Source organism: Felis catus, chromosome B4 (genome assembly GCF_018350175.1).
Source record: "Felis catus isolate Fca126 chromosome B4, F.catus_Fca126_mat1.0, whole genome shotgun sequence".
Classification (NCBI taxonomy): domain Eukaryota; kingdom Metazoa; phylum Chordata; class Mammalia; order Carnivora; family Felidae; genus Felis; species Felis catus.
In genome coordinates this window covers 41077356-41093605 of record NC_058374.1, presented here as the reverse complement: position 1 = coordinate 41093605, position 16250 = coordinate 41077356, and the positions used below count along the sequence as shown (strand labels likewise).

General features: G+C 47.7%; 1 protein-coding gene across 4 annotated transcripts in view; it reads left to right on the top strand.

The window, feature by feature from the left end:
- Positions 1–16250, top strand: part of ANO2 (anoctamin 2) — a 341730-nt gene that overhangs the window by 114613 nt on the left and 210867 nt on the right. For all 4 annotated transcript variants that reach the window (XM_045061286.1, XM_019834398.3, XM_019834399.3 and 1 more), the window contains 2 exons: positions 9605–9660; positions 10814–10855. In XM_045061286.1, the coding sequence (XP_044917221.1) occupies positions 9605–9660; positions 10814–10855 (98 nt within the window). The remainder of the gene's footprint in view (positions 1–9604; positions 9661–10813; positions 10856–16250) is intronic.

The following is a 16250-nucleotide window of genomic DNA, read 5'->3' as shown; positions in this document are numbered from 1 at the left end:
AGATCGTGACCTGGCTGAAGTCAGACGCTTAACCGACTGCGCCACCCAGGCGCCCCTGATTTCTGTACTTTAAGCATGGGCATTATAAAAATGAAGTGATGAATTATATTTTCTCTAGATTCTCAGAACAAAATGTCTAACTACACACTCTGTGTCTTCATGCAGATGCTCTGAAGGAACCTCAAGCACAACGTAAACCAAAAAAATACAGACTTCCCTTTGGGGGGACAACCCAGCTCTCATCCATGTACCCCAAATTTCAGTGAACTTTAGTTCTTAATTTCTCAAGACTGGAACTGTAACAAAGTGCTATTGGGTTGATCTTGTGAACATCTATGAAATAGGCACAATTTGACTCTTTTTATTTATTTTTTTAATATTTATTTATTTTGGAGAGAGAGAGAGAGAGTGCAACCAGGGAGGTGCAGAGAGAAAGGGAGACACTGAATCCAAAGCAGGCTCCAGGCTCTGAGCTGTCAGCACAGAGCCCGACGCGGGGCTCAAACCCATGGACTGTGAGATCATGACTTCAGCGGAAGTCGGTTGCCCAATGGACTGAGCCACCCAGGTGCCCCTAGACACAATTTGAGTCTTTACAGCCATTATCCTACTCTATATCAACTGTGTTTTTTCTTGAATTTATTATCCCAACCACTAAAAGGTCTTCTTAACCCTAGTTTTACCCATTTTTAACCTATAACGTAAAATTAACAGCCCGTGTGAGCTTCTTAAAATGCATATCTGATTATTTCACTGGTCTGCTTGAAATGACAAAATAGATCCACATTTCCCTTAGATGAAATCCAAACCTCTTAATAGTTACCTGTTATGAACTTGATGTTTGTGTCACCCCACCCCCCGATCCATAACATTGAAGCCCTAACCCCCATCCAAGAGTCTGTTAGTTCAGCAGTAGCTGCTGCTGATTTACTAGCTTTGTGACAAGGGACATATGACTGAACTTCTCTGCTTCCCAGCAGAAGAGAACCCCCAGGCTGATTTTCAAGTTGTTTGTCTTCTGTGTTGGAAAGTCAAGTTCCCCTTAAGCTCTTTGGCCAATGTACCATCTTACTTAGAAGATCAGAAAAAATGAGGAATGTAATGACACTCAGAGGCCTCGAGATAATATGGCCCTTTGAGCCATGGGGTAAATTTTGATTTTATTGCCCTTCTCTCTGGTTTTATAGAGAAGCACAAATGACTAGAATTGACTTAGATTCCTCCAGAGGAATCTGCCTCATAAAAAGAAGAGAACAGGGAGAACAGGACAGTGCTTGGAATTGTTTTCCAAGGTATTTTTCTTGATCCTTCACCCCTGGAATTACTTTTTATAAGGTCATTATTGTGGCCAGTTCACAAAGCTTCATTCCTTTGCCATTGTACCCAATTACAAGGGGAATTAGAAGATGGCAAAAATAAGAAAGACTGGAATCAAAGCTGGAAAATATGCTAAAGATAATAGTAACTCAGACACACTCCTGGTCATTTAGTATTATCACTTTTTTCTTGGTAGAAAATACTTTTTTTTTTTTTTGAGAGCCTAGTTTTGCAAAGCATGAAGCTGTATATGAGTTGCATGTATGGAATTATTTATATTCCCGCCTTGTTCCACAAAATTTCTGAGGTGGCTTACAAGAAAAACAATAAAGCAGCATAATATAAATAAATAAAGAAATAAGAACCAGGAAAAACACAAATTAAAATAGAATGTCAAAACTAGGGGGGAAATGGAATACAAATATTTAAACCATAAGGGCCTGTAGTTCCTACAGTTGGGGCTGCAAATTTGACCTTGAACCAAGTGAAAGGGGAGTATGGTTAGTGGTTTAGCTCTTAATATCCTCAGCAACATCTTTTGGTACAGAAATTTTTCTAAAATCTCTCATGCTATTCTCTGCTTTCTTATGTAGAATAGATCAAGGTATATCTTCTATATAAATGCATATGTAACTTTTTTTGGATGGTTCAGGATCATCACTAAGAACAGAAGTTTTTAGGGTGGCTCAGTCGGTTGAGCGTCCGACTTTGGCTCAGGTCATGATCTCACAGTTTGTGAGTTCAAGCCTGCGTCGGGCTCTGCACTGACAGCTCAGAGCCTGGAGCTTGCTTCAGATTCTGTCTCCTGATCTCTGCCCCTCCCATGTTCATATTCTGTCTCTCACTTTGTCTCTCAAAAACAAATAAATATTACATAAAAATTAAAAAAAATAACATCAATTTTTAAAATGTTTCCTCGAGGATTCCCAAAGTATTGTTAGGGTTTTTTGCCCCATACTCTATGATATCTTGAATTTTTGACTCTGGTAACCTCCTTCTCTGAATTCTGCTCTTTCAGTTTTTGCTGTTTGGGAGACAGAAAAAGCAGCTTATTAGAATTTGGAGCAAAGAGAGAAAATGCATTGAGGGAGGGTCTGAGGATTCTGCTGTGGTTACGGCATGCAACATTAGAGAATGGGTTTTGTGAGATTGAGGTACTTTTTCTTTCTTCTGGGCTCTCTGTTGTGACAACTGAGATAAGCAGATAAGAGCTCTCTGAACACATAAGGTATTATTGTAACCAGAAGAATAAGGACCCCTTGCACATGTGCACTTTCACACTTATTTCTCATGTGATCCTTGAAGCCACCGTGCAAAGTAGGGTCAGCAAATATACGTAATTTCACAACTGAGAAATTAACAGGGTGCCCAAGATCAGAGATTTAGAGCCAGATTTAGAACCCAGGTGCCCTGGCTCTTCTTCAGTTCTCTTTAAATTAATTAAATTAAGTTCAATTAAATTAATGAATAAATGGATGAAGTTATCTGGGAAAGGTTTCACAGAGAAATGGAAGCTGAGGTCTTCCCAGTGTAGCATCCATTCATTTACTCAATGGATATTTATTGAGCATCTACCATGTGTCATTCATATCTAAAGAATAGAGTAGTGAATCAAGCAGACACAACAGACACAAATCCCTGCTCTTATGGGGCTTACATATGAGGTAATATTTGAGGAGAAGAGGAAATAGGCTGCCACGTGGCTGTCTGGAAAGACAGATGCATGCAAGGAGAGCAAATAATACAGGAGACATGATGGAAGCCACTCCCGAGAATCAGGGTCCCAACAGGAACAAATGACACTCTCAAAATAGGATAATTTAAGGTAGAAATATTGAGATACCATTTAAAAAGGTGTGGATAGGGAGTTGGGGATGCCTGGAATTAGAGCAGTAAAGCTGTTCCTAGCTCCAGATCCATGAGGTGAGAGAAAGGTTACTGGAACATGGATGGACAGAACTGGGTAGAGGAGATGCATTGGGACAAGCAGGTGACTATTCGGGGAGGAGGTCAGGGGTCCCAATTCCCTCTGACCTGCCGAACCCAATGGAAAGCCAGAGAGCAAGGGAGCCCATTCATGTCAGATAGAGAAGGGGTGAGTGTGTATCTAGAAGGAGCAAAAGGAGGATAGGCACATGCCCAGCAAGACTGGAGAAGCAAGTGGCATTTCAGTTCTGGGACGAGCAAATTGAGAAACTTAGGTCAAGTCACATTCCCTCACTGGACCCATTTCTTTCTCCCCTTGTAACAGAGAGACCCCACAGTGTGCTTGAAGCTTCTAATTCCAGGTCCAGCATTTCATAGACTTTGATTCAAAGGAACAACATGGTCTCCTTTCCATAAGAGCCAGCTGGGCTTGGAGCGCCTGGGTGGCTCAGTTGGTTAAGCATCCGACTTTAGCTCAGTCATGATCTCTCAGTTTGTGGGTTCAAGCCCGGTGTCAGGCTCTGGGCTGACAGCTCAGAGCCTGGAACCTGCTCTGGATTCTGTGTCTCCCTCTCTCTCTGCCCCTCCCCTGCTCCTGGTCTCTATCTCTGTCTCTCTCTCTCTCTCTCAAAAATAAACATTAAAAAAAAAAAAAGAGCCAGCAGGGCTTAGAGAGGGGACTGGCTCTTCTATAATTTCACACTGAGCAGGTCCTGGGCCATAGCCAGGACTTGAGGTGGTATGATGTTTACGGACCTCAAAGACCATGGGAGAAGACAATGAGGGGGAGGTAAGGGCAGGGAGGATTCAGGACCACTGGCTAGCATGGTTGGGAGAAAAGATTGCATTCCTACATCATTCCTTTGCCCGAAGCCCTGGGTGACATTGCTTAGGTGTGGCCACGGTCCATTGGCATCCGAAACCCCTGGTGTACCTCGGAAAGCCCTGGCTCTCCAAATCCCACACAGGAGTCAGACTCCGTGTGTGTGTGTGTGTGTGTGTGTGTGTGTGTGTGTGTGTGTGTGGTGGGCGGGGGGTGGGGGGTGGGGGCAGGGCTCCAAAAGCTGCATTTCTAACAAGCTACCCAGCAGCTGATTCTTAGGAACTCTAAAGTTAGATAAAGATGACTTTGGGCTGGCTGCCACAGGCTTCTATTCACATCCGGGAATTGGAAAGAATCATGCAGAGTGCTCTGTCCTCTGGGGATGTGGCCACTGGTTTTCTGAAGTACCCAATGATAACCAGGTCATCTTTGTGAAGGGCCTAATTGTTGCTGTTACTTTTCTAACATTTGTCATATGGACATTTAGCATTCAGTCCCTTTTGTCCTAGCCAGCAGTAGGGCCTTGTGGACTTTTTTCTATTTTCTTTTTTTCCTTTTTTGTCCTGTGGCGGAAGGATGGGCAGGAGGGTAAAAACAAGTATAATAAGGTAAAGAAAGGGTTACTGACCTTAAAAAAGTATGGGTGGATTGGCATTTGGTGATGGTCTAATTTATATTTGTGGGGGTTTCTTCTGTGCCTTCTGTAACCTTCTTTCCCTCTTATTCACCCCTGGAAGTGAAGGGATTATGGACGAATGTGCACAGTGTTCCGAGACCGAATATATTCATGAATTTGGGTTCTGCGTGGTGGTGGTAGTGTGAGTGGGCTTGGCCTGGCGAAACTTGGCGGTGCCTCCTTAGCGCCACGATGCCTCCTTAATCAACATCATGTAAGGTCACCTGCCAGGGCTCTGCAAATTCACCCTTTCATGGAATGCCTTTTTTAAAAAATTGAAGTGTCATTAACATACAGCGTTCTATTAGTTTCAGGTGTACAACATCGTGATTCAACAGTCGTGCACGTGGTCCAGTGCTTACCATGATAAGTGTAGTGGCCCTCTGTCACCATACAGCATTACTGCAGTATTGTTGGCTATATGCCTTGTAAAGCACACTTTACTGTGGAGAGAGTCACAAGCCCCCTTGACCATGTCAGAGGGAGAGAGAGACACCTTTTCTACTCCTTTCGTATGGAAGTTGTTGCTGCCTTTTCTTGGACAGAAAATTACAGATTGATGGGACTACATTTTCATAGACATTTTGGTGTCAGAGCATTTCAACAAATGTACGCTTTGGGACTCTCTCCTCCCCACTCAGGAGACGATGTCTTAATTATTTTGACCAAAGCCAGACTGTGTTGTGTGTTGTAAACATCTGGTTTATCATTCATCCAGCTGAACTGGTTTATATTTTGTTAGAAGAAAAGGCTTGGGATTAAAGGCATTTAAGTAATTAAGCACACGTCAAGACAATTTGGTGATGGGTAAATATAGTCTCTGTTAAATGCACCGTCTGGGGCCTCTGGTTTAGATTTACGTCCGGCTGGAGTAGGGGGATGAAAGCAGATGCCGGGCGGACTGGTCCCTGTTCTGGGGGGAATCAAAACCAAATGGGTTTTCAAGAGTTCAGCCCCATCCCTCTAAGTACCTGTCCCGCTGGATGAAAGTTTTCTTTGAGTTTGGCCTGGAGGGAATAGAGCCGCAGTCCCCATCACCCAGCGGCACTCACAGATTTAATGAGGCTCTCTTTGGGAGGCCTACCATAAATTGTGCTTTGGTTGATCCTTTGTGTCCGGGAAGCCAGAGATGTCCTGGAAGCTAAATGCTAGGCCTCGGGTTTTGTGTTCCAAGTGTGTGTTTTAGGTACCAGTCCTGGAGCCTGAGCCCACCCTGCTTTGTTCCTTGGCCCTGACCCTCTGGATGGATGATGCCAAGGGACAGCGTTGCCAGGCCTGGCCGGGTCAGTCTGCGCAGAGCTGTGGTTGGCGTTGGGCAGAGGGGAAGCATGAGCCCTTTCCTTTAGGGATCATAGTTCTAAAAACAAGAAATATGAAGAACCTAGTGACTCAAAGGGACCGTACGGATCAGTGAGGGGGTCCCTAGTGAGCTGTGCTGTGTTTGAGCCGAGACACTGCTTCTCTTTGTGGGGAGAGGGAAAGGACAGTGTCCTCTGTGCTTTCTCCTTCTTGCTGGCCCTGCTTCTGAGGGCAGTGGGATGAGTGGTTAGGTCTCTCTTTCTCTGTCTCCCTGGGTCTAGAGCAGAGAGGAAAGACTAGATGTGATCCTGAAGAAGAAAGCTTTGCCATTATGGCCAGATGGAATGGTGCATGATGGAACCAATTAGCTTATTTTTGCTGAAAAGAGAGGAAAAAATTCAGAATTTCAGTTTTCAAAGCAGAGACTCCGTTTTAAAAAACGTTTGATTATTTTCTTCTTCTTTCAAACTGATTTCCATGCTTGTTTGGGGGTAGGATCTTGGTTTCTGAAGTCTGTGGGTGACCCAAGAGGCCAAAGCAGTTCCCATTCTTGGGTGAAGTTGTGGCTGAATAGTTATTTTCAACTTGCCTCCCCCACCCTCCCCATTCTTTTTCTTTTATGTGCTGTTGCCTCCCTCTGTAGCAGCCACTGGTTGGAATCGCCCGTCTGATGCCCTCTGGAAAAAGGAGGTACACAGCCCTGGAGGACAGAGACACATCATGTACAGCATTTTGGGGCTCTGGTTATCTGGGTTGGGACAACTCCGGTGTGATGAACTGAACTGTATTGGCCCCAAGACAAAGAACCATTGGTTGGGTTTCCTCTCTAGGAAATGGACTAATTGACTAGAGTTTAAAGGTTCTTCATCAGCATAGTTTGCCATAGAAAATTGGAGTAGTGAAGAAGATGGTGCCTGTGATAAATGGGAAGAGATACTGCGATACGTTTAGCCATGGGGCTGGTTACTCTTACCCACCATTATCCCTTCTGTGTTCCCAGCAGTGTACTAGGTGCCATGAGAGATACAGGTGAGGGGAGAATGCTCTCTGACCTTGGGTACCTTGTAAGCCTTCAGGAGACACACAACAAGGGGCAGACAACATCCCACAAGTGAAGTGAGCTGCCTGTTCCAGGCACGTGGTGCAAGGGAAGCTTTATTTGAGACCTCCAGTGATTTAGATCCTCCTGAGAATCTGGCAGCAGGACCCCTGAGTCCAAGTGGTCAGCTTAATGCTGTCAGACACTCGGCTGCTGTGCTCAGTGCCCAGCACAGCAGAGATTTCAACACCTGTTTAACTTTTTCCAGGCAGGCTGGGGGCTGTCTTCAGGGTGTATGTTGCTGCTGTGGTTACCATGGGTGTGAGTGCAGGGATTGATTGGGTGGGGGTAGTGCACAGGGTGCGGTCTAGTTTAGAGCTCCACCCGCCTGTGATGCTTCAGCCTCTATCCATGTGGACAGCCCTTTTGTAGCTTTGGAACATCCCCCACCCCCCTCCTCACTTGGGACTCCTCCCCTTGATTATTGTAGGGTGGCTTCACATTGCTGTGGTTATGGCTCTTGAACTGATTAATGATGCTCAGAGTGAAATTGTAGTCTTGTGAGTAAGACAGATCTGCAGCTCATTCAGCACCCCCCGGGCACCCCTCCCCGTCCGCACTCCCTTTTACCCACTGTCTATTCCCCCCCAGCCCCCAAAGTTATTTCGGGTGGTTTATGTTCATGCCAAAGAGGAAACTTAAAATCAGGAGAGGACTGGTCCTTTGGCGATGCGGCGGCTCTCAACTCACTACAAGAGTGGTCGCTTCCCAGAGCGCCCCCTGCAGTCTCCCGAGGGCCTCTGCTTCTACGTAGGGCCTATGGCTGGTCCTCCTGGATTCCAGGGCCCTAAAAATGAGGCGAATAGGGGCAGGGTTCGAAGAAGAGGAGGCCGATGAGGAGAGAGGATTGTTTGAGAGCCTCTGTGGTCTCTCAGTATGTGGGTGGGGTATCGCTTGGGAAGGGGAGGTGGAAAATGTTGTCTAGATTTGTTATCCATCCTTGTCATTTATCCAGAGCCGTGCAAATGCACATTACTTAGCATTTGCACATGATACATGTTTTCCTCCCAAACCAATTTTCTTCTCATCTCACAACTGTCTGTAGTCTCTCTGGAAAGAATGGTTCAGAGCAGAATGTGTGTTTGAGACAAGGGAAATCCCCATGAACCAGAGCTTACCCCTCCTTCTCCCCCTCCGTGATTACACGTGCATCCTCGCATGGTAGGGTCGTCGGTACTTAGGGTTGGTGGGATATAATGTCTCCCATATGGGAGCCAGTGACCCAGGACAGACTATCCTAAGTCAGAACATACAGACCATTTTATAGTCTCTGAATAAAACCATGAATGAAACAAGTAAATAACAGTGCCTTTGTCCTGAGCAGAAAGTTCTCTGTTGTGACTATACCGGAGTTATAGGGACAAAGTCATTGACTCATTTAGCATATATTTCGTAGGGTCTGCTAGGTGCATGTGGTGTGAAATACTGTCGGGATTAAAAAGTGAATCTCGTGTGTGGTTCTCAAACTTTGTGATCTCAGGAAACCATTACACTTTTTAAAAATTATTGAGAGCATCCAAAGGGCTTTTGTTTTGGTGGGTTATATCAGTCAATATTTACTGTATTAGAAATTAAAACTGAGAAATTAAAAAACAATTTTTAATGTTTATTTTTGAGACAGAGCGAGTGAGGGAGAGGCAAAGAGAGAGGGAGACACAGAATCCAAAGTAGGCTCTAGACTCTGAGCTGTCAGCACAGAGCCTGATGCAGGGCTCAAACTCACACACTCTAAGATCATGACCTCAGCTGAAGTCGGATGCTTAACCGACGGAGCCACCCGGGCACCCCAAAACTGAGGAGATTTTTAAAGCACAAGGATACACAAACACACATTCCATTCGCTGTCAGGGGGATGATGCCACCCCATGTCACAAAATCCCACTGTACACTCATGAGAGAATAGGAGGGAAAAAGCAAAAAATGTCCTAGTGCTATTATAAAATTAGTTTTGACCTTCGGAGCACCCTGAAAGGGTCATGGGGACCCCCAGGGTTCCCCAGACCACACTTTGAGAACCACTGCTCTATGGCCCTCTACCTCCGGGAGGCAGACCAGCACTGCTCTGGGACGGAATGGGAAGGCACCAGAAATGAGTTCTGATAATGTGCTGTGGGATGCTATGACATATACTTTTCCTGATCATATGACAGTAATCCATAGTCATTCCTGTGCTGTCACTGAACACAGGTAGTGTCACCTGATGGTGGTGGCGGAGACTTTGCGGTGGTCGGGGGGCAGGAGAAAAGGGGAAGCATGAGGTTTGAGAGAGTATATTTGATACTGAAACATAACTTTGTTTTTGGGAAGTAAAAATATTGTTCTTAGGCTAAGAACTAAAGCTCCACAGAAACTTGTAGATTGAGGGGTGACAGAGGAGCACGCAGTGCCTGTTTCCAACAGACAGAGGTGAGGTCGAGAGACTCCTGCCCTACAGTTGCCATTTTCACCTTCCTTTCTTCCACAGGCATTAACTCTCTGATCGCCAACAACATCTATGAGGCTGCCTACCCTCTTCATGACGTAAGTATCCTTTCGGCGCAGTCTGCAAATGGCTGTGCAACGCAGGGGACACGGTGGCCGAGTACACAGCAGGCGAGGCGTGAGGGAGTCACGCCGCTCAGACACCTGGGCCGAATCCGGCCTCCTTGGGGTGGACAGTAATCCCCACAACTGCCTCTCCGGGTATTGTCCCAATGGCGGGATGAGCCGGCTTTGGTGGGAGCGTTCCCCACGTGCCCTGTGGTGGTTTTGGGAAGGCAGACGTGGCATGCCAGTGTATGATGGGAGGGGGTGGTGGGGAAGGTGGGTGGATGGCAGTGGAAGGAGAGTCGAAGGCCCAGGTAACACACATCCTGGGCGGTCAGACCCTGAAAAAGTCTGAAGGTGATATTTTGTGTGTGATTGTTTTGTGTGGGTGTGAAACTCCTCATCCTTAATAGGCAAATATATATTAAGTATCAGGTTTTTTTTAAAAAAGAAACATATTTAACAATGTTGAAGCCAATCTCTCAAAATTGCTTTTGCTGTTGTTTGGTTCAGTAGAGAAAACAGACGGACTTGTAAGTAAAGCTTTCCTCGACTGAGAGTCACGTCATAAACATCCCACGATACAGTGCGATGACATTTCTTCGAGACGCTTTGTGAAGAACTTTCCTGGCCCCTGACCTAGGTGCCCTCACAACTGCACCGCTCCTTGACCGGTCACTTCTTTCCCACGGGTCACAGAGTCATGCCCAGTGAGACTGCGGAGGTGGGGCCTCTGAGTACCCGAAGGAGTTTCCAGATGGCAGTCTCCCACCCCCATACCTTGGCTGTGGGCAAATATGCTGTTAGGTTTTGCCGCTTGTGGACAGGGGGCGCTGTGCCCTGGCGCAGGGCGCGTTCACACCGTTTGCTGGCCACGGCCTCTGCCATTGTGTTTGCTCCGAGGAGGCACAGGCTGATGGCAGACGCCTAGGAGGGGAGCATCTTTGTGCTAGAAGCTGTCCAGAGGAAACATGGCAAATGTTGATGACTAACAAAACTAAACATTGGCTCCTTACCGTGTCAGGCTTTTGACTTTCCCCCAAAGGGAATGACAGAAAGGGGTGACGCTAGAAGATGGAAAAGAAAATCCTTTCTCTGTCTTTGATAGTTCCCTTGGCTTGATGCAGCCATCCCTCCTGTCTTACAGGGTGAATATGACAGCCCAGGGGATGACACGAATGACAGAAAGGTAAGCCGGCCTGGGCCACACTGAGTGCTTGGGCACAGGAGACTGTGGGTGGGTGTGGGGCTGGCCCCAAATGTCCTGCTTACCTGATTAAATATTTTTCAGCAGCTCTTCCACAGCCCCCTACCCTCCAGACGTTGGAAACGTGAGGGCCATTTCTGGTCATTGACATGACTGTGTGTATGGGGTGCTCACACTGGCATTTAGTGCTTGGACAGCCCGCAGTGCTCACCATCCTGAAGTCTATCCAGAAGTCCCGCCCAGAAGCATTGTCCCACCTCCGATGATGAAAGGGCCTCAGCTGAGAAACACTGGGCATCCAAATTCCTTAATTTATAGGTGGGAAAACTGAGACCCAGAGAGAGTGAGCACCTTGCCCATGATGACTCTGCCACAATTAAAGGGAGGAGGCTTGGGACACCTCTGACTCTCCAATCCAATGTCCCTGCTGAATAAGTGTGTTACTATCCGTGCCATCATGGCTGGTTTTTTTTGGGTGGGGGGTGTCATCTTTAACTTATTCTTCTTATTCTCTAGGCAGACGAGTGGGGAATAGCCATTCCCAAGTTAGAGATGAGAGATGTGAGGGAGAAGGAGGATCAGTCATGCTGTATATTCCGGGCAGCTAGGAATCAGAGGTTATAGTTAGGGGACGGAAAAGGTCCCTTTGGAAGGACCCCTCCTGCGCCAATCACAGACGGTACCTGCCCCTACCCCTCTCTCCAGGCTCTCCACCCAGATCCGGTTCTTCTGTGTGGGTGTGCCACCCTCCCTCGCCATGGTGCGGCGCTCTAACAATCACCCGCCTCTTTAGTGGGGACTGCCCCATCTGGCTGTCAACCCCTTCATGCCATCCTCCCACCCAGCTTCCCCCAACCATCAGCAACTCTGGTGAGCAGAGGAGGGAGGGCAGAGGTGGGAGGGCTGAGGAATTGAAGCCCGAAGAGTTTCCCTTCCCCCAGCTCTGTTGTCTGGAAAATTATTCATCCCCCAAGTTGCCTTTTGAGCAGCCTTCTTTTTATCCTGCCTATTAGTCCCTGTTATGAAGTGTTAAGTATTAAAAACATAAAAGGTCTTTTCCAGAAATACTGCTGTGATTGCTTACACATGTCCCCTCTTTGCCTGCCCAGGGAATCTGCTGTAGTATTGCGATGTCTTAACCTCATCTGTTTTCTATCTGATGCTAATAGTCTCGGTGTTTAATTTCCTGAAAAGTCCCGGATCAGAGTTAAAGGAAAAGGAGGAAGCATTTCTCCCCTTGTCTCACCTAGCTCACCCCAACCGTTTTCTGCCCTCCCGCTTTCTCATTTCACCTTCCTCCCCTTTGAAGAGTGCTCACCACTGCTGCCCACCTAAGGATCCTCCTGCTGAGTGGGTGGTGACCCCAGCCAGTCAAGGTGGAGCACTCTACAGGAACATTCCAGAGACTGGGAACACACAGCAACTCCTGGCAGAAATCAGCCAGACCTCTGTTACCTGCAGAGGCAGAGGGGAGCAAATTGTAGACTATCTAAAATATATGTCTGTTCGTCTTTGGGATGATGTTATGTTAGCATTAACAACACGACACAACAAAAATTTTTCCTTTCAGGAATCTTTCGGGTAGGCCAACAGAATTATTCCCAGTGCACAGCCCAACCGGCAGAATGGGTAGAATCTGGGAGGCAGGGAGAGACCAGGTCGGATGGAACTGCACCTTGGTGGGTAATTCCCACAGCGGATGTCAAAAGGTGGACAGCTGTCTTCAAAAGACAAGAGGCCCCTTTCTTGTGGCTTTGCCTTGGGTTTGCTGGCCAGTCCTTATTTTCCTCTGCCACGGTCATGGTTAGGGATATTGGCTTTGCTGGGGTTGGGATAAGGGAATTCGTGCGAGAGGGAAAGTTTTTTTTCTGTCCATTTGGGTTGGGAAACTGATACCCAGCAAGGTGAGGAGATGGTTCCAATGGCCATAAATGATTGTCGAGTCAGGCCTAAAACCCTGGTGTCCAAATCGCAGCCTGTGCTTTACAGCCAGGTACACAGGGTCTTGTTGTATGGCAGCGGGAATTCTCAGCGCTGTGCTGGGTTTGTTCCCGCAGTTTCAGTACTGTATGAGTGGGGCCTAAAAGTATCCTAAGGAAGAAAGAGTCCAAACCTCTGAATACGTGCAGCATATTGATTCGTTTTAATTGCGTTATAATAGTCTAGTGTTCTTGGAGAGAGCTGCAGGAAGGATTTTGGTTGGGTGCCAGGGAGAACCCTTGCATCTGTTGCTGGGGGGTGTGAAGGGTTAGGCACTGCAGTGGGGTCACCCCTCTGGGGGCCTTTAGAGGTGATTTGCAAGGGCACCCAAGCTGCCCATCCTGCCGGTATCTAGATGTTCTCTTTTACTCTTCCCTGCAATTCGTGCCTGTTCCCATGATCTCCTCGAGGCCCAGGCTCCTCATGGGCAGATCCCAGGAAAGACCAGAGGCCCCTGAGAATGCAGTCTTCTTCCCTTCCAGCTTGCCTTGTGCAGTTGTGCAGTTTCGATGACTCAGCCCCAGCCAGGGGCTGGAAGTCTCTCTCTGCCTGTTCCTGGAGGCTAATTATCAAGACGCAGCCTGCCTCTGAAGGACAGGGGTTTCCCACCTTTTTTTTCTTTTTTTAAAGTTTTTATGTATTTACTAAGAGAGAGAGCAAGCTGGGGAGGGGCAGAGAGAGAGAGAGAGAGAGAGAGAGAGAGAGAGAGAGAGAATCCCAAGCAGGCTCCACACTGTCAGCCCAGAGCCCGACTTGGGGCTCAAACTCACAAACCATGAAATCATGACCTGAGCCGAAACCTAGAGTTGGATGTTTAACTGAGCCACCCAGGCATCCCGGATTTCACACCTTTCTAGAAAGCAGGGCAGCAGGAAGAGGGAGCAGCATGGATGTGGATGGGTCTCCCCTGGCTGCCAGTAGCCACCTAATTCCATATTAGCTGGACCTGCCTGGTTTTCCCAAGCATCCCAGGGAAGTGACCGTAACCATCTTCTGAGGGCCGCCTTAGCCCTGCCAGCTCCCGCAGCTTCCTCACCCACTTACAGGGGTGCCTAAGGTACATCACTGGAATGTGATTCTCCTTAGCAGTTTTTAAACCCTGGGTCTTGTATTTTCCAGCTTTTGCAGATGATTGTTTTCTCTAGTGGATGGTTATAAAGTGACCCACTAAAAGGTGTGTGAAGAGAGTCAGTCTGTTTTTCTGACCAGAAAGGTACTTTTGTCCTGGGTGTCACTTGAGGATTGATTTTTCTCCTCCTGCACTGATTTTGCTACTGGAGAAGACCGAGATAGTTGAAGTGAGTCACTAAAAATTCAAACAGGTCATTGCAGGATCTGGGAGTAGAATTCCATTCTCTTCCATTGAGTTTGCCCTGTTCCATCACCACCTTTCGGGGGGCTGCAGCTGGCATCTTTCTTCCTGTTGCAAGCCTGGCTCTCGGAGGAGCTCGAGAGGGCCTCGAGTCTCAAGCATCTCGCCATTCTCTGGCATTGCAAATGGTTTTAACAGTCGGGTTCTTTTACAGTCTCATGAAATACTAAAACCAACTGACCCACTGTCAAATGTGATCCCCAGGGAACCCATGGGCTGCTCGAATGCCCTGATCCATCAGGCAGGGTGGCCCCTGTGGGTCGTTGCTTCCTGCCGTAAAGGTTTAGGTTCAGGCCGACGTGTTTGGAATGACACCCGGGCCTCTGAAATAAGGTACTGTCCATTGAGAGGGAGCTGTGGACCTTCCCTAATCTACTTGCAGGCTTGGCCAGTTGTGAAGAGGACGTGGTGTAGCTCTGAGGGAGAAAGTGGATTTACTAAAAGCTGCATTAGAAGGATCTAGACTCTGCACACGTAAAGGGATTGTTACGAGATACTGTGGATGTCTTCCTGCACTTTCCTCCACCACGCTAATCCCTAGGGGGCAGACTCCAGAGCACTCCTCCCTCCACCCTGACTGCCAGTCTGCTCTGGAACCCCGTAACCTGGGCTTTAGTATGTAAGACTCACTTGGTCTCTAAGTATGTGTGAGTGAACATTTGTAGAGATGGCAAAGGGTCTGCAGCGCTTGAGCCAGCCTGGAGAGAGCCACGTGGGCATTCGGCCCTCACTGCTGCATCACTTCCCAGGCTTGGTGTCCAGTAGCTGGAGCTCCATTGCAGGGGCTGCCCCGTGATGTCCTCTGTGTCCATCCTGCCCATCTGCATGGGGCTCACACAGCTCTCTTGGCTCATCCTCACAAACTGAATCTAGCTTTGTGCTCCGAGGGTGCCACGCTGAGAAAGGGACCTCCAGACGTTTCTTGCAGCATGCTCGATATCCCACCAGGGGCAAGGCTTGTGAGCTTGGCTGTCAGTTTGGGCCCAAGCCAACTGTGCCATACTGGTTCTTGGAGTGTTTTTAGTTTTTCCCTCCAGGGCAGTAGCAGATGGATGTTCTCAGGCTCAGGTTTTGGCTTGATATGTGACTCGGAGAGGAGTCTGCTCTGGAGGTCAGAACCGGGACGCAGGCAGTGACGACCCACAGCCCTCAGGGGAGTCCTTGCTCTTACCTCCTGACGCACGTCGGCCTCCCTTTGGGCCACAGATGATGACAGCCAGGTGCTGGTGAGTGCAGGGATTGCACTATGAGAGGGAATAAAGACCCAGGGCAGAAGTAGCACCTCAGACAAAGGGGAGGAGGTGGTGTAATAGGAACAGTGAGATTAGGTTAGACGCCACCTGCCCGGAGTGAGCAGCATCCAAACTCACGGATTCACATGCTGCTCTGCTGGTCATGGCGCTGCGTCGCTTTTCGTGTGTGGGTTTCCTCCTCTGCAAGTGGCGGTGACTAAGGCTGCTCTGTCAGGGTCCATGTGGTTTTGGGTTCTGTTCTATAGTGGTTGGGAGGTATGATGATGATAGAAGTCTTTACCCATTAAGGAGGAATGCCAGTTCTTATGTCAGTTTACTTAAAAAGCATGTCTTTAGGGGCACCTGGGTGGCGCAGTCGGTTAAACGTTCGACTTCAGCCAGGTCACGATCTCGCGGTCCGTGAGTTTGAGCCCCGCGTCGGGCTCTGGGCTGATGGCTCAGAGCCTGGAGCTGGTTTCCGATTCTGTGTCTCCCTCTCTCTCTGCCCCTCCCCCGTTCATGCTCTGTCTCTCTCTGTCCCAAAAATAAATAAACGTTGAAAAAAAAAATTAAAAAAAAAAAAGGTTCTCAGGTGAAAAGGATGGCTTCCTAACGTACAACTGGATATCTAAAATACCTAGTTAGAGCAGGGTCTCCTTGACAGAATTCCTTATGAATTCTGTGTCATGTGTAAGGACGTGTGTTGTGTAAGGAGAATAAAGAACATTAACAGGATGGCCAGTGTATTGTCAATGCTTGACGTCTAGCTTGACTTGTCAATGCTAGACATATA